This window comes from Protopterus annectens, chromosome 5.part0 (genome assembly GCF_019279795.1).
Source record: "Protopterus annectens isolate FY-2018-M chromosome 5.part0, PAN1.0, whole genome shotgun sequence".
In the NCBI taxonomy this organism is placed as follows: Eukaryota; Metazoa; Chordata; order Ceratodontiformes; family Protopteridae; genus Protopterus; species Protopterus annectens.
The window spans coordinates 1,405,300,952-1,405,320,564 of record NC_056735.1 but is presented as its reverse complement, the minus strand read 5'-3'; the positions used below and the strand labels follow the sequence as shown (position 1 = coordinate 1,405,320,564).

General features: G+C 37.4%; 1 protein-coding gene across 1 annotated transcript in view; it reads left to right on the top strand.

Annotated features, from left to right (window-relative positions):
* Positions 1-5,374, top strand: part of ADPRHL1 (ADP-ribosylhydrolase like 1) — a 460,723-nt gene extending 455,349 nt beyond the window's left edge. Inside the window, exon 9 of the mRNA XM_044071213.1 lies at positions 5,359-5,374. Coding sequence (XP_043927148.1) covers position 5,359 — 1 coding nt within the window. The 3' untranslated portion in view covers positions 5,360-5,374. The remainder of the gene's footprint in view (positions 1-5,358) is intronic.
* Positions 5,375-19,613: the final 14,239 nt, after the last annotated feature.

Genomic DNA, 19,613 nt, shown 5'->3' with positions numbered 1-19,613 from the left:
AGTAGCTGAAAAAAGCATGTTAAAGGTTTGAAATATGTACCTTCACATTTTGTTTCACAGTATGACTTTTGTGTTGATGTTAAAAATTTTTGTAGAGTATTAAATTTAAAATATTATTTTAGTAGTAGGGAACATTGTGACCCAGAAGTTGGTATAAAATTTAAAGTGAAAAAGTCTGAATTTAACCCTCCGTATCATCCTAGGGTGAAAAAAAATCTTACTGAGAGAGAAGAAAAAGCATTAACATATTTGAAAAATAATCGCAATGTGATAGTCTTAAAAGCAGATAAAGGGGGAGCTACAGTCATATGGAAGACTTCAGCATATACTAGTGAGGCATTAAGACAACTAGAAGATGTTAAGTTTTACCATCAATTAACACATGACTCTACTTTAGAATTTAAAGTGAAAATAGATTCTATATTAATGCAGTTTAAAGAAAAAGGCTGTATTAATGAATATTTGCTGAAAGAACTTAGTGTGGATGATCCAACACCCCAGTTATTTTATATACTCCCTAAAATTCACAAGACCATAGCTTCCCCACCAGGTAGACCTATAGTATCTGGAAAAGGCTCATTGACTGAACCTTTATCTATGTATCTTGAGTATCAATTAAAACCATTGTTAAGGTTGGTTAGAGCTAGAATAAAAGATACAAACGAGTTTTTGAGACTAATGAGCGATTTGCAATTGACTAGTGAGACTTATTTGTGTACACTTGATGTACAATCTTTGTACACCAGTATACCACACGTTGGGGCTATTGAAGCAGTGAGATACTGGCTAATTCAATATGGTGCATATAGTGAAGAACATATTGACTTTCTTATAACTTTGGTTCACTTGGTTCTGGAACACAATGTTTTCTATTTTGAGAACAAATGTTTTTTACAGGTCAGCGGTACAGCAATGGGGACTACGTTCGCCCCCATCTATGCTGATCTTTTTATGGGTTATTTAGAATGTAGTTTGATTTATGGAGAAAGTAACCCTTTTTCTGGTCAGTTAACTATGTGGATATGTAACCTCGATGATTGTTCAGGTACTTGGTGTGGGACAATTGAGCAATGGAAACAGTTTGTATCCTATCCTATCTTAATAGTAATGAGTATGGTATTAGATTTACATATAGTAAATGAAAGTGTAATGAAAGTTGTTGATGGCACTATTATTATGAGCCTATATAGAAAAACCTTTTATAAAAATGCGTTTTTGGAAGCTACTAGCTGTCATCCTAAACATATGGTTGAAAATATAAAGAGAGCTCAATTCCAGAGATTAAGAAGGATTTGTAGCAGTGATATAGAATTTAAAAAGGAGGCAGCTAAAATATCTAAAAGATTCATAAAGAGGGGTTATAATGAAAGAAAAATTAAAGATATTAATGAAGCAGCTATGTATTTTAATAGGGAAGATCAGCTAGCAGATAGTAGGCCAGAAGTTAAAAGGCATGATTCTGGTATTAGATTGACTACAACTTTCGGTACCAATACTTTTAATTTTAAAAACATAGTGAACAAATATTGGGACATCTTAAAAGATGATGGTTTCTTTGGCCAGATTTTGGATGACCACTGCTCTTTTCGTTACCATAGAGGGGAAAAACATAGGTGAAATGTTAGCATGGTATAAGAATATTAATCTAGAAAAGGTTAAGGTGAAAGATAGTTCACCTAAAGGTAGCTGTAGCAGTGGTTATTGTACATATTGTAAAAGGGGTTCTATCTATCACCAAGTCCTTCACATCTATTAATACCCCCAAAGTCTATGAAATTCGAACTTTAATAACATGTAGTACCAACTGGGTGGTCTGTATGGCCATATGTCAGTGTGGTGCATTTTATATAGGCAAAACATCTAGATCTTTTAAAACTAGAATAGCTGTACATCTTAGTGATATTAATTGTAAAAGACAGAGGAGTGCATTGTTTAAGCATGTTTTGGTTCATCAGTCTGCACATTTTGTTTTTTTAGGGATAGATGCAGTTCTAGGTAGGGGCATGCGTGAGAGTAGAAAGCACATTTTGTTAGATAAGAAGGAAAGATTATGGATCACTAACTTAGGGGCTCTATATAAGCCAGGGCTTAATGAGCATTGGTGATATGGAAATACAGTATTTGTGAATAATGTGTTCATTATAATATGTTTATAAATATATTTTTTCCTGTATTTATATGTTTATGTATTGTATTTAGTCCTGGTATAAAATGCTTGTTTTTTGTGAATTCATATTATTTAATATGGTACTGTAGCTTTAAGCCACTGATACTTAAAGAAGAGTTTAGTGTGATGGAGAATGTACTACACTGAGGACGCCAGGGGGTGAAACCGGTTTGTGTTTTTTGATGCTGCTTCCACCACTGTTCATTTGAACTTGGTATTATAGAAGATAAAGTCTTCTTTCGCTATTTGGTTGGCTTTTGTCATTTTTCCATTGTTACATTTAGACTGCTGGATTTACATTTGGGTTTACTGTCTTAGTATGGTCTGTGCACCTAGCAGGCTACGAGCACTCTCGTTTTTGGAGTTTTATATATATATATATATATATATATATGTGTGTGTGTGTGTGTGTGTGTGTGTGTGTGTGTGTATGTATATCTATATATCTATAAATCTTTCTGTCTCTTGCTCTTTATATATATATATACATATATATATATATATATATATGTGTGTGTATATATATATATATATATATATATACACACACACACACACACACACACACACACACACACACACACACGCACACACACTGATCCAGAGCAACTCATATAAAAACACACTCATTGTAGACCACATACATTACACATGCTCCCATAAAAATGCTAGAATACAGGCAGCTTTGCTGAAGGAATGTGCTGCCCTGTATCCCCATGTGGTGCCTTCACACCATCCCCAATACCAAAATATAGTATCATAAGTAAGCCAGCAGCATTAGAACAGTGTACCTTTTGAAGATCACTCCTTTAGTGAGTGGAACAGCAGCAACTTGTCCCGTATAACACAGACTACCATATAGTCTGATAGTTTCAGAGATGACTCTGTATGTAGTAAAAACAGCCTATTTTGCATATTATTATGAAGAACAACAGTAACACTGAACCATTCCTGCATTTTTTAAGGAAAATAATTATGTTTCTGTGGATCCTAGTATCATTTATCCAAGCCCTGCCCCTTACAGGCAATCCTGCTGTAATGTATGGATTCAGTTAAGCTGCTCCATTTAATAGTAGCCATATTAAATTTACCTATCGTAAATACTTGCAATTTCTCTATTATCCTAAGAAGGATTGCTGTTATATTGTAATCATATTTTCTTTCTATCAGGATGAGATCTGTGCATGAACTTTGTACAGAAAGTGTTCTCCTCAGCATAATCTCAAGTTTTATGTTAGTCTCATCTCTTTCCATATAGCAAGGCCATTACTCATCCTGTTTTATCCTGACATCCACCTACAAACTGCATAGTCTGAATGATTTATATCACAGTTATGTCTCTTCATCTAGGCATTTATTTATATATATATATATATATATATATATATATATATATATATATATATATATATATCCTCATAGGGAAGATCTGTTTTGTTCCTCAAGTCTGTGTTAGGAAGCACAAAAAATAAATGTCTGTTCTGTGATCCTGAGCCCCTCATCTAAGGAACTAGTGAGTGAGGTCCATTTTTCATGATCTATGCTCCTCCACTCTGAGTTCAGGTGAAGGAAAAAAAGGTCCTCCATCCTTTTAAAGTGTAGCAAACTGCATGGTACATTTGTAGCAAGCAGCTGTTACAGTATATGCCACACATGGAGCACTAAAGTGCTTCATTTCAGACTGCAGATGAAGTGCTAGCATTCGGAATGCTGGTAATGCACTGAAGACTTATTGGATTAGCATGGCATCTGCCAATCGTACCACCTAACACTTTGTGCCTGCAACAGCTGTCCCATTGGCCCCCCTCTAGGTACACTTCTGTGTAAGTCACTCAGCTGTGAAAAACATAATGCAGGTCCAACAGCAAAAAAGAGTTATAAAACACGCTGTTATGCTTTTAAAGTGTTTTTACAAGAAGCAATCCCCTGCACTCCTCTCTAAAGATGGGGGTCACACCCCCCACCAAACTCTGATAACTATATGTAGAGATTTTGTGGTTGATGTATCTTAGAGTTGAGGGAAATATTATGACTCAATATATTGTTCCGACCATTGCTGTTACAGTCTCACAATTCTGGGGTCTGCAATTACTATCTGTGGAACTGTAGTGTGGACCCCCTGTGTATGAAGAATCTGTTCTTGCTCGAATGCCAAGATGTTGTTCTTCCACCATATTCAAAGCCACTAGTTCATATCACATTTTACATACGAAGGCCCGGGATGCGTGTTGACACAATGTGATTTTTGCCCAGTGCTCTAAATGTCAAATTGAAGAAATTCAATGAAGTGAGGGGAAACAGCAGGAGTAGCTATGACTCTCTTAAGATAGACAAATGCCTCATCATCTAATTAGTGATTTGCATGAATAGATAAACAAGATTCCCACTGCCCCTACATACTATCTAGCAAAACCACAGCCAAGGCAATGGGCTTGGCAGAATCAGTGAGGAAAGAAGACACCGTTGAGCTTGACTCTAGTCTGGCACTGTGCTTTATTCTGTTCAGAGCTATGCATCACTTAGTGGCATAGCTGAACAGAGTTAATGCCAAAACACTGAATCTTAAATACATTTTTCCTTTAGCCCCACTTAATAAAATGTTGGCTCTCTCTTTGTGCATAGTTACTGATGGTGTTTGCTGTCACTGGAATACAAAATGCAAAAAGTAATTTTCATGTGTAATTTTCCTAAGACATTAATGTACACAGACACGCAACTGCTGTAATAAATAAGGTATGAATTAGTTCATGAACTTGACAAGGATGCATTCAAAGTGAGAAGGACAAAAGGCCATATGAAAATATCAAATACTCTATCTCAGTATGAAGTAAACACTCTTAACATTAAATTCCATATCAGAGATCATCTTTCATTAGTTTTGCACATGTGGATGTCTAGTTTGAATAAGTAGTGGTATTTCCATAGTTGAAAAGATGTCAGAAACACGTAGATTACTTTATGTAGAGTACACTGCAACAGCACAAGTCTGAAGCAGTGATGTGTGACTTTTTTTTTTAATTGAAGGCAGTCACACCAGCATTTGCTGTTATATTGCAACTGGTAGCAGTTTTCTAATGTAACTAACCAACATGTACCTATGTAACAAACAGCAAGGTATGCTACAAGTCTCTATGATGCAGTTGGTAGACTAAAGTGCTAAAGCTCATTAAAGCTTTTTTCTTCTTTTTCAGAGTCATTCTCAAATGTGAGCAAAATGGTAATGCAGACTCTATAGAGCCTTTGGCATTAAGGAAGAAGCTTACCAAATGGACTAATGAAGGAGCTATCGCAGTCCTCAGGGACTTATTGTACTATATCACAGAGCTGGCTGACAGGAGCACTTTCAAAGCCCCTAAGCAGCAAAACATTACAAATGACAAAGCTACAAACCTTACCACAAAGAAGGGTTCGGGCAGTGGCAAGCATCCAACAAGGTTCCAGCTTTTACAGGCAAAATTCATGAGAGGAAACACGGGACCTGATATTAAAAGAGCAAGAGAGGTTGGAAAGCTTCCAATTTTAAAAGATAATCAATGGATCAAAAGAGGTCTTCATAACAAAGTTAGCACAGTGGGGACAAATCTAGACAGTGATCAAAGGGAGAGCAATATAGGAGAAGCAAACGCTGCACATTACGACTGTCAGCCTAGAATGAAACATGTTCCTGGAAAGAAGGTTAAAGATATTGTGAAGAAATTCATAGTAGCTGAAGAAAAGGAAAACTATCACAGTGCAGTGCAAAAAGCACAAACTTCAGAAGATGTCAGGTTACCAAAATCAAACAAAATGAACAAGAATTCTTTTCTTTTAAAACTAAAAGAAAAATTTGAAAACATAAGTACTATTAAAACAGTTGAAACACTGAATTCCAGGTTGTTTCCCAAACAAGGAAAAAAGGAAACTGGCTTATGTAAGGAAATAATATGTGAACCTGTGAGAAAAATGCAGAGCCTTCCTGAAATGCCACAAGAAAGCTTGGAGAAAATGAAGGGCCTCCTTAATGAAGCAGTGCAAGAACCGATACCGAAAACACAAAGCACTAATATAAATGGAAAAGAAAAAGCATTGGCAGTGCTGGAGTGTCCTGCCGCAGTAGAAGAATCAGAAATGAATGAAGAAGATTTTCTTACAAAGGCAGATGAACATGCTAAAATAGAGCAAAGCCTTCCTGCAAAGGTGCAAGATGGCATCCCAGAAATGCAAAAACTTCCAAAGGTGGTACAAGCACCTGCAATAAAAATGAAAAGCTTTCCTGAAATTGAGCAACAATCCCCAGTTAAAATGCAAGACCTTCAGGATATGGAGAAACAAGATACAAGGAAAGCTGAATGTGCTTCTGTGATGGCACAAGGTCCCATAATGAAAACAAAATGTGATTGTGTAATGGCATACAGCACCACAATGCAAACAGAAAGTTTACCTGTAGTGGTACATGAAAACGTAAGCCATCCTAAAAGTCATTATGCAGTATGTGTCATTGATGCAGTGCCTTGTTTTAGATTAGCAGCTACTATAGTGGATCATATTGCATGGTTTAATTGCAATACAATTATTAATGAATCTCACAATAATTTTCCCAAGCCACATGTGAGTACATTCTGTTTTACCGAAGACAATTCACCTCTTGATCCAAAGATATTAAATGACGACTTATTTGTAGATGAAGGAAAACAGCACTTGAATCTTTCAAAAAACATATTGCCCAAGGATGAACTTAATGAAGGAAATTTGGTTGTACCAAAGGTGGATTTAAGTGTAGAAGAGTTGGATGTATTTCCAAATGGAAGCATCTTTCTTGCCTTTCATAAAAGCAAGGCTCTTACAAACTGTACTCCTTTCTTTTCTAAACAAAACTTACCTCTTAGTGAGAGCTTCAGGCCTACAGATGTATCTCTTAAATTCCAGGAAAGGATAATTAACCAGTGCACTGATGATGAAAACAGTAAGCCAGTGTTTCAGGTTGACAATACCAAGGTAGGTACTTCTCAGACTGAGGAAAGAACTAGATCTGAAAACCCTGTAGACAGTCAAATGTCAGACTCTGCACAAGGGTGTCAGTACATTGAGGATATGGACTCCATAACAAATACAGTGCATGCAACACAGAAGTCAAATTCTCCTGAGACAAGCATGCAAGAAATGGCTGTGCAGATGCAAATGTCTGCTACCAAAGTATCTGGCAGTATTGAGACCCTTTCTAAAATCCCAGTAATACCAGTTCAGCAGCAAGTGCAATTAAGCTTCCTTTCACCACAAATTTCACCACACCATGAAAGCAACCACCAATTTATACAGAATAATTCACACTCTGCATTAGATGGAGAGCTGAGAGTTAAAAACCAGTACACCAGTACACAAAGTATTTCTCAAAAAGGCAAGAAAGGCAGCACGAAATTCATATCTATTGATCACAAAACTGCACCTGAAAAAAATGCTGAACCTGCTGAACTTTTCACAGGTTGTACAGAGATCTCCAAGTACAAAGTGAAAAGCTTTGCTGATTCCTCTGTGTCTTTGAAGGATGCATGCAAAAGAAAAATTATTAGGGCAAAGGACACATTTTAATTTATGACTTCTAATGAGCTGGAAAAAACATAATGGAAAATGTTACAGAAAACAGCACATGCCTTATTTTGAAAGAGTAAAGTCACTTGCTGATTCTGTAAATAAAACTTTTCACATGTTAAATCTAAACCATGACAAAAGCATAACATTCTTTAATGAAGTGGAAAGAAAAACTTTAATGTATTATTTTCTTTGACAGTGGTCTCCCTCCTAATCTTGCATTAAACATCTGTAAATGTGGTATTATATCATAGTTGCCTAATTTTTCTCTCTAGAAAACATACACAACTTATACTTAAGTATAATAAACCACTTAAATGAGAGTAGTTTATAATTTTAACTGCCACGGTCATCAGCTGTGGAAAGTCACTTCCATACCATTCTACATACAATAATAGATGCCTGAGCCTTTTTTCAAAATTCTAATTATTTATTTGTTTATTGTTTGTTGTCCAGGTAAGTGGGCTGCAGTACATTCCTGAACCTTTTCTGAAAAATCAGATGTGTTTATTTGTTTATTATTTGTTTTCCAGTTGGTCTGAAGGCCCTATGGTCTTTGAGAGAGACAAAGCAAATGACTTAGTGGATAAAAGATAAACTGTGATTATTATCTGCAAGTATTTACAATCAGTGGTGAATATTACAGAACAAACTACAATGACCAAATGAAATATTTCTGGATAACATAACAATATATTTAATAGGTTCATAGGTTGGTACTAGGGTATCGCCCATAGGGCCTATACAAGCCTAGCCATAACAATTCCCTGGATATTTCTTCCCACAATATTTACTTCCCTGGACCCCTGTCTAGCAGGGCGACTGACGTGATCCCCGGGGTGAATTTTCTATCTCCCATCCAGTCATCAAGGTTCCTTTTGAAGAGGGCCAAGGAGGCGCTCTGCTTGACATATATGGGCAGTCAATTCCAGAGTATGGGGAGTCTCTGGGTCATGAACCTACCCCTCCAGCATGTTTTGTTCATTATGATGACAAGGTTTAGTTCCCTGGAGCATGTAGGTCGAGGGATTGGGATTTCTTTAAGTGGAGCATGTCCAACAGCTCAGGGTTTGACATGGTCTTGTATGTTAAGCAGAGATCGCCCTGAGTAGACGATATGCCACAGAGTATAGCTGGAGTTTTTTTAGACGTTCAGCATACGGCATCTGCTTTAGGCCTGTGATTCTTTTAGTGAGGTATTTCTGTGGCCTTTCCAACTGTTGCAGATGTCTTGTGAGGTATATACCAAACGGGGCATTGTACTCTATAATAGGTCTAATGAGGGATGAGCACAGTGGGACAATGACCTCTTTTTTTCTGCATGAAAAGCCCTTAGTGATGAGGTGTGCCACATAGAAGGATTTCCTGACTGTTGTGACGATGTGGTTATCGAAGGTGAGACCACTGTCCACCTGTGTCCCTAAGTCTCTCATCACATTTTCAGTGTTTAGTGTACTGCCACCTATGTGGTAATTCATGGGTACATGGTATTTCCCAAGGGGATAACTATACATTTCTTGGCATTAAGCTTGAACCTATGGCTCTGGCACCAAGCATCTGTTTCTGTAAGGCCCTTTTGTAGAATATCCACATAATTTGGGGATTCAGTAATAGCTCCCAGTTTGCAGTCATCTGCAAACTTTGTTAGCCAGAGTCCCTTAGTGTTGGCCTGTACTTCAGAGAAGTAGACACCAAACAAGAGCGGTCCCAGGACTGAACCCTGAGGCACTCCATTTGTCACTTGTCTGGAGTTAGATTTGGAGTTGGCTACTTTTACAGTCTGGGCTCTGTCAGTAAGCCAGTTGGCAACCCATCGAGTGATGTAAGAATTTATGCCCAGTTTAGTAAGTTTATCTAAGATTCCAAAGTGAGGGATGGTGTCAAAGGCCTTGGCGAGGTCCGGATAGGCTGTGTGGACCGCCTTACCCTCATCCACAGCTCTGGAGCCTGATTCAAAGAAGTCAATCAGGTTCAGGAGACAAGATCAGCCCTTCACAAACTCAAACTGGGTGGGGTCCAGTGTTTGAAGGTTGCCAATGTCTTTGTTTATAAGTTCCATGATAATGCGTTCCATGACCTTGAAGATCAGGCTCATCAGACTGATGCAATGGTAATTCCCAGGATCCAACGTGGGCCCCCCCTTGTGGAGTGGGATAACTGTAGCTGTGCACCACTCAGTGGGCACGAAGCCTGAGGTGAGGCTATAATTAAACATGACACTTAGGTGAGGTGCCAGTTCATTTTGTAGTTCATGTAGCACACAGCCCGGTATGTCATCTGGTCCCATGGATGCTGTATTCTTAGCTTTGGAGAGTGCGGTTTCTACCTGTGTGGCCATAATTACTGGAATTTGGCAATCTTTTGGTATTGAGCTGGCCTTTTAGGAGGTGAGGGGGGAGGGAGAAGTTGGCATTAAATCGATCTGCCAGGATATTGGCAATATCCTTGGGATCAGTATATTTAATGCCATTCTGTTATAGCTCAGAACATATCTGAGAATTGCTATTTAGATTCTTGACATAACTATAGAATGCCTTGTGGTTGTCTTTGGAATCCTTGGCAATTTTATTTTCGTAACTAGCTTTGGAGGATTTTATGAGGGATCTCAGCGTCCTACTGAGGCTGGTAAGAGAGGTTTTTGCATCCTGGGATTTTCCTCTTTTCTGCAACAGTTTCTTTCTTCTGTTGTATAGTTTGTTTATGGCTGGGGACCAGGGACGTCGGGAGGCATACGCACTGTACTGATTTCAGTACAACGTATGTAGAAGGGGGGGTAGCATTTTAAATGTTCACTTTTCTTTGTTTTCACGCTTTACTGCATGATGACATCAGCGCAGCCAGTAGCTCCAGCCTCCGCACATGTATTTCCGGCTGACCAGCCAGTAGCGCATCAGGGCAGCCAGTCAGGAGCTCTGCACATGTATTTCTGGCCAACCGGCCAGTTCAAATGCTTTAGGAGGAAGCTTCATGCTTTCCGAGCGGGAAGCGGATTCCACCGGCCAGTTCAAATGCTTTAATGAGGAAGCTTCATGCTTTCTGAGCGGGAAGCGGATTCGTTATGGTGGTCTCACGAGTCACAACCAAGGGTGCCAGTTCAAATGCTTTTGGTCGAAGCGGGAGGAGGAAGCGTTATGAAGGGTGCCAGTAGCATTATGATGTTGGTCTTTCATTATGGTGGTCTCACAACCAAGGGTTGGTGAGTAATATTGTGTGTGTGTGTGTGTGTGTGTGTGTGTGTGTGTGTGTGTGTGTGTGTGTGTAAATGCCCCAGGTGGGATGTACTGGTGTGATTACTCATGGTGGTGTGGTAGGGAATACCTCAGGCTTGAACCCTGTACCTTGTATGCAGGTGTTAAAGACCTGAATTCCCTACCCACCACCATTTGTAAAAAAATTGCAGATTTTTGCCTCATATTTGATCTGATCAATATCTATATCGTATCTGTGTTTTTTAAATATTGCAATGCTTGAAATTTGATGGTGCAGTGGTAGCAACGTAGCATTGATGCCTCACAGCTGTAGGTTCTTGGATTTGGTTCTTGGCTGGGGTGCCTTCTTTGGGGGGGGGTCTGTATCTTCTCCCTGTGTTTGTGTGGGTTTGCTTTTGTGTCCTCCCATGTTACAAAGACATGTCTGCATTATTTTTTCCTGGGCCTCTGCTGAGAATTGTGTTTTTTTTTTTGTTCCAAGTCAGACTGTCCTGTTTAACAAATTGACAGGCATTTAAATTTCAGACTTCAGGTTTCTGAATGTTTACTTCCTTACATATTTGATGGTGCAGTGGCAGTATTGTTGCCTCACAGCTGTAGGTTTTCTGGTTTGATTCTCGGCTGGGGTGCCTTCTGTGTAGAGTCTGCATCTTATCCCTGTGTTTGTGACATAGTAAAACAACTTTTTATTCTAGCAATAAATATATACTAACACAACCTTTTTATAGCAATTTTTAAGTTTATGACTATTTGAAATTTGTCCTTATTTTTGGGACTGTAATACCCTGTTATTGGCTTTGTCCAGGTTTTTTGTGCTAAGGTTGACAGCTATGGCAAGAACTGAATTCACTGAATATGTTTGAGGGCTGTATTCCCTCATTACTGGGTTTGTCCAGGTGTTTTGTGCTAAGAGGTTGACAGCTATGGTGAGAACTGAATTCATTAAATGATAGCCATTTAAGTTTCAGTCTTCCTCTCTTTCACAAAGCAGGTGATTTGGCATAGTGGTATGTTGTTCTGACTATTTTGCACAGTGACCTTGGCAGTAAAATGTATGATGGTAACACAGCATTTTATTCTAGCAGCTTTCCAAGATTATACAAGCAATGTTTAATGTGTTCCTGTTTTTTGCCCTTTTGACCCACCCCAATAAATTTGGCTTTTTCCAGACTTTTGTGCTGCTAAGTTGAGATGTAGTTGAGTATTGCGTAGATTTTACAAGGAACTGAGAGCTGCAGGGGAAGAGAAGTTTAGTGCTGATTATGCTAAGTCGGCTCACATTGCTAGTAGCACAAAATGTTGTGTACTTGCTTTTAATGCAGAAGGTTGTTGGTTCTACTCCCATAAGGGGTGAATGCTGCTGTACTGAAAGTTAAAACACTAACTATGAGCCTGTTATCAGTTTGCCATCCATTTCCTATTGCAATATTACTAGCTTATTAATGTAATTTAGGCAATTTATTCCTCAGGGGCATCAGACACTATTTTTCGGTGAAGTCATGAAATATAAAGGTGATTGCTAGCAGCAACCTCTTCATTAGTTAGATTTATTTAACGTGGAATTATTTAGATGACTTTTTTTACTACTTCAGAGATTGTGCATATTTACTGATAATGGTGGACTGTAGAAGTTTGACTAGACTTTTATGATGGAAATGTTCTGAATTGGGCAGTTTTGTTTCATTGTTTACTGGATAAATGTTCAAAGCAATAGGAAGGTGTATCAAAGAGCACATGTATGTTTCATATGCAAGGGGCCTATGATTTAAAAGCAGCCCAGAATTAATTTTTATCTGCCACGGGTAAAATGTATTTTTCTTTGAATGTGGGTTTTAATGTTTCAATGAATGTGAGTTTCAAGGGCAGAGAAGTTTTAATGCCAAGTTTGTTTAGCAGATGTCTTAGTGTTTGTGCTGTAAAATGCAAAATAAAACTTTCAAATGAAGTTCAAATCATCATAGAAGTAAATCAGTATGCACACTAGTGTTTATGGTAAATGGAGTGAAATAGCAAAGTAATGGATCATTGGAATGGCTGCAGGGGGAGGCTCCATTCGACCATGGTTTTGTGAGGGGGAAGGGCGGCAAACTTAGACAGCCCTAGCTGAACTATACCTCCCAAATGTCCAGATTTTCAAAGAATGAATAGATTTTTTGCTTCTTATTTTTGGTTTGTTCCTCAATTTGTGGTTTTCTGGCAAATGATTTAGGAATTAAGTCACTAAATAATGACACACTAGTTTCAGACTTTATAACCTTCAGAAAAATGCATGCTAAAATAAGACCTGTTCTATCAACTGTCCCAGTTTATACAAGAGCAATTTTTAGTACTGTTTATATGTTCCCTCAATATATTTGGCCTTGTCCAGATTTATTGCATTAACAGGTTGAGGGGTACATGCAAATTGCTTTATAGAATTAGGCATAGCCAAACCTCAACTGTCCCTGATTTTGGCTCAAAATGTTGCTCTTCCCCTAATGATCCCTCCACAAAATAGCAATTTTGGAAGAAAACATAGAGGGTTTACTTTACTTTTATAAATAACTGTAATGATCAGAGTTATACATTACTTTTATTTCAGAAATGCATTAGCTGCTCTAAGTTAACTGTGCTCATATTAAAATGGTGTCCCTCCTTTGACAGGTTCCCATCTGTATTGTCTGGCAATTTTATATTTTTGCATCACATTTTTGGTCCGTTTTTCATAAAATTGCAGTTTTCTGGCAAATTAGTGGCAAATTGTTAAAGACTGAAGTTAGAAAATAATGCAGACATTTCAGTTTCAGATTTCATACCTTTCAGAAAATTCGTACTGATGCAAGACCTACTACTATTATCTTTCTAAGTTTATAAGAGCAATATTTAAAAAAAAAAATGTCCTTATTTTTGGGCCTTTGCCTCAGTTTTATTTATGAGTTTGTTGCTGTAAGAGGTTGAGAGGTTGTGTGTTTGTGTGTGTGTGGTAGGTAGCATACCTCTCAACTGTCCAAATTTTGCAGAATGTCCAGATTTTTGCCCCATATTTTTTGTCTGTTCCTCATAAATTTTGAAGTTGCTAAATAATGACAGACATTTGAGCTTCAGACTTCATGTCCTTTAGAAAAATTCATACTAGCACAAATCGTGTTCTAGCAACTTTCTAAGTTCACGAGAACATTATTTAATATCTGTCCCTGTTTATTTTAGGCTTTGTCCATATTTCTTGCACTAAGAGGTAGGTAGGGGTGTGTGTGTGAATGAAACATCCTAGTTAGTGGTAGCAGGTGGTTAGTAATTTACTCAAGCTCAAAACCTGTACCTTAGTTACAGAAAACAAAAGCATAAAGTCTCTACCCCAACTACCATGCTGCATTTTTCAAAGAACTGACATTTCAGGTTAATTTTCAATTCAAGGAACTGAGTTTGAGTGAATTTATATTATATTACTGAAGAGGCATTACAGCGAATGCCTCTTCATCGACACTAAAAGAGCAAACCATGAATTACGAGAATGGCCGTAGCTTGTCTGGGGAGGGGGGTAGCAGTTTGAGAGCTGTCAGTACAAATTTGAAAATCCTAGCTACACCCCTGCTGGGGACCACCAGATTGGCTTCCTTTTTTTGGAGGAGAGTGTCTTGGTTCTATTTGGGATGGCACGATTCATGCATGAGTGGATGTGGTTGTACAGTGCCTTAATGTAGGATTCAGCAGTCGAACCTTCAGCTCCCGTCTGCATGGGTGTCATGTAGTTTGTCACTTCTGACTTGAGTAGCATAAAGTTGGCTTGGGAGAAGTTTTTTACGGAGGTTTCCTTGCTGGGGGGTGGGGGTGGGATGTGGATGTCAGGGGTGATTTGCTTATGGTCAGACCTGACCAATGAAGGGTTGACCACTGGTGTGGAGCATCTATCTCCCATGTTGGTAATGACCAGGTCTAGGATACTGGAGCCCCTGGTGGGACAATGGATTAGTTGATCCAGGGCGTTGGAATTTATGAATTCCAAGAACCGTTGGGAAAAGGTGTTGGTACTCGAGTATTTTTCCCAGTTAATGGCAGGGTAGTTGAAATCATTAAATATTAAACATATTTTACAGTATTCAAAAACAAATACCATAGGGAAGACAGGAAAAATAGTAAAAGGCAACGATAACAACAGCAAAAAGCTAAAGAACAAATAATGCACAGCTGAGATTTGAAAAAGGCAGAGGAAAAAGCAGAGAACAGTGAAAAAGAGGAGATCGAGAGACTATGCAGTATTATGTATTAGTGAGGCATTCACATTCAACAATGTTAGATATGCTTGGAAAGTGTGTCTAAATAATGGTGTGTCTAAATAACTGACATTTATGTTATATAAAATACTGTTACATTTTGCTGGGCTGTGCTTGGAACATGCTCTTTCACTACTGAAAAGAATAAAAGATGGTATTATGAAGGTAAGATCTGACAGCATATTCATGGTTAGTAGTAAAGAGTTTAGTAGGATGGGAGAACAAGTTTAATGAAGTGTATAGGGATTTCTAAAACAGAATATTAACAGGAGGATGGCTGTTTTAGTAATTGGTGGTGTTTTATAGTGGGATTGAGGTGTTCAGTGATGCATAAGGGTGGCACTTAATTCAGTAAATTTTCAAATTGTATTTAGTGTGTGTTGTAGTACTGAGAATTAACTGGTATTTCCAAGAAGCACAAGGAGGAAAGCAAACTCTAGTTTGGGCAAGAGTATCCTTTGTATATTGTTTGCTTGTGCTTTTGAGAGAGCACATTTGAGACACAACAGGCATATTTAAGTTGAGAGAGTACAATATTTATTGTGAGTATGGCAGCAGCCAAAAGAAATGTCACAATGCTTATATAAGTCAGCCTGGGAAACAAGTTTCCAGGGCTCTGTGATTACCAAAGCTGAGACGTGAGTGCACTTCTGAGCATTTTCAAAGGACAATGATTTTGTTTTAGAAATAATTTGAATTCACTGAACAAAAGGCACATATTAATGAAGTCATTTTGAAGAGGAAAATTGAAGTAATTAATGCTGCATTACAACAATGTAATACAATAGCAATGCAGGTTTGGTCTGGGTGCCCTTTCAGCCTGCCATGCCTGGCAATATTCATCCCTATGTAGTTCACCAGTCTTCATCTTAAATATGGCTCCCAGCTGAAATGTCAGCATGTGTACTGCTGAATGCTGACAGAACAAAAAAAAAAAAAACAGATTGAAAAGCTAGGAGACAAGCTAATGTCAAACATTGCTCTTCTCCTTTAAACTTCTTTTTTGAAGGGGGCAAGCCCACGTGCACCCCCAAACTTATATATACCAACACTGAGATCACCATACCTTGGAGATAAGGGAATATTCTGAGAAATGGCCATCTCAGACTTAGTAAATTTAAGTCTGTTTTTTCGGCCATTCAGTCACAGTGTTTCAGGACCTGCTGTAGAGGGTCCTGACATTTAAAATGGTTACCATTAAATACAATTAGGGTTTTGAAATATTTAATATTAAATGATGATTTTTTTTCTGAGTTTGCCACTGCCATTTCTGAAAAACAAGTTGGGTGTTCTGCTGTTTCTCCGAAATGTTCATAAAAGTCTAATTTTATCCACATCTATTCTTGTTTAAAGCTAGACATTTCCATATTAATGAGTCCTGTGTAGCCTTATAGACCTGTATCAGATTTCCCCACATTTACCTTTATGCAATGGTAAGGAAATCAATTTTTACTACTCATTCCTCATAAGATAATGTATATAAAGTTGTTACCATTTTTGTGAAATGCCAACATATTTTTGTCAACCTGGTTATTAGTGATTTGCGCTAAGGAACCCTAATATGTTTTCTAGTTTCAGGCTTTGGCCTCAATATTTTAATATATGTTTTTCACTGATCTCATATCTCTAGATTTTACAAATCTCCTAATGAATCTCATGATTTTCTTACAATTTTAATTACATTGTCTGTGTAATGACAGAAACTGTATTTGTTACTAACCTAAATACACAGGTTCTTAAGCTGCACTCATTTATATTACGTTTTAATACTAAACATGTTTTCAAAACAAGAAAGCTCCAAAAAACATATGTTCTATCTTTTGATATTTATTACTAGCCTAGCAAACTTTGTCCTTTCATGTAAACTGCCCAGTCAATTTTAAGACTTCAGCTGATCTTCTTCTGATGTCACTAACTTTTCCATCTTTAAGTCATCGGTATACATACACTGGAATATCAGCTGTTGTTTTTATGTCCCAGATATATACACTAAAAACATAAGGACCTAGAGATACTGCAGTGTCATATCATGTCACTTCAACCAAACATAATTTATGCTGTACATGTATTTTCCATTATTTAACTGTCCTGTAATTCAGTTCATAAGAGCACTTGAAAGCCGTTAACTGAGATTACTTACTAATCAGTGGCTTGTGATTAACACTATCAAAAGCAGTGGTGAGATCTATAAACACATCTATCTGAATGTTTGTTTCTAAGGACATGATAACACTGTTGTAGAAGAAATGGTTGCAAGCAGTAACAGATCTATCTCTTGTCTAAGCATGCCGATTCATATTACATGCTCCCATATTCTCCAAATCTTCAAGGCTCTGTTGAATAGTAAACTATGACTGGCCTATAACTAGTCACGCTATCTCTGAAGCCTTTCACCCTGTATATTTTTAACTGTGCATGTTTAAACCTATCAGGTACTTCTTCACATTTATAACTAGACATATAAATATTTTCAAAAGCTTTAAATGTCTCTTAAGTCTCTAATTACAATCAATCCTTTCCAATTGCTTTGGTATAATCTAGGTTATTTGGACATTTGTTTAGATCTTCCTCCATGATTAACAGAATGCCTTTCTCATTTTTGCATTCTTCCTTGTGTTTATTTGATCACTTTGACCAATAAGATTTTATAAAATGTTTAGTAAGTGGGTTTACCACTGTATTTTCTTCATTAATATTCATGTTATTTTCTGCGTTATTTATTCATATATCTTCAATATATTATCACTCATATTATGTATCAGATATACCCCTTACCTTCCTTGATCCATTTTTACAATAATTTTAAATTTCTTGTCCAGTATGTTAATCATGGCTTCTAAATTCAATACTACTGTTAGAGACAACTGCAATAAATAATGAAGGGAGAGTTATGCGACGTAAGTCAAAGAAGCATTCTCATGAAGAGGTATTATGCCGTGACTTAGAAATTTGCAAAAACACTTCCCAGAAAAATCACACTGTCTGAGGTACAAGATAATGTTTGGTTATCAGCACAACCTTGACATAAAATAAGAAAGGCATGTTCAATGTAGGAAGTGCAACAAACTCAAAGCCTCAGGGAAGCTACCTAAGAGTTTGTGCCAGAAATCCCATTTCAAACACTCCATTCAAATCAGATTTGTAAAACTAAGTAGTTTGGTGCTTGTAATTTTTGTCAAGAAATCCCACCTTGAACACTCCATTCTATATCCAGGTATATGCATTCAGGTTTGTAGGTACTTGCTAAGTTATTGATTATTGATGATCTTTAAAAGCCTAGCTATATATTCCCATGACATTTTAGCCCTTATATTTTAAGTTTGAATAACCCAGAGATGAACAGAACATTTACATGTTGCCCCTATTCATGAGAGACACAGAACAGGAGTGAATTTGGGGTTACCCATCCATTTCTCCAGATTACATTTGAATATGGATGAATGGATAGATTACCACAATCTAATTATTTGTTAAAATTATGTAGCGTGGTTACTTGTCTTATTACTAATGGAACTGAATTCCAGAATGTTCTTGCCAATATTTAAAACCCTTAGTCTTAATCAGAGACACGGTTTCTTGGACATCTTCTATATCTCCTATTCTGACATTGTTGCTCCAGATGTTAGTTACCCCCTTTCATCTGAAACTGGATATCATCCTCAAAAATGTAACACAATTAGTTAGGAATTAAAAAGCCAAACCAATTACAGGAGAAGTGCTAACTCCAAATATTTAGTCACAGGTGACTGAATAAGTAAAGGGCTTAGTATTTGCTCCCCAGGACTGCTTATCAGTGTATAATAGAAAATTATGATGTTACAGGTTGAAATTGGTTTATGATAATTCTATAAATTCCACTTTGTTGAAAGTTTGCTTTGTCAAAGAAAAGCAATCAAATAATTGAGTAATTAAACTACAAACCTCCTAAATACGTGTTTTGTGTTGGGGGCTGCATCCACTACATGGGGGAACTGTGCCCCCCTTACCCCTTAATATACGCATTCGACCCAGACATCTCTTCCTCATTCATTTTTTGTCTGCTCTATTAAGCTCTAGTATTCTCACTTACATTTCTTATGGCTCTGTGGTTCCTTATTTCAACTCTTATCTGTCTCTTCATTATTTTGAACACAAAGATCTGAGCTTTTAAAAAGTTCCACATCCCATTTCTGTCTTTGGTCTTGGAAAATTTAATTCCAAAACACTTTTTCAGATGTTTCCTACCATTTTCGATAGTGAGTGATGGTATGGCTTTTTTTGTAAACCTAGACATAGTACCATTTTGGAATTGTTAGAGTTGTCAACAGAACAGACTGATCTGAACTTGCCAATAGGGTACCATCTGACAACAGAAATCCTTTATATAGTTCTGAATGCATAAACTACCTAGGATGTTTTACCATTTACTGATATGTTTACTTA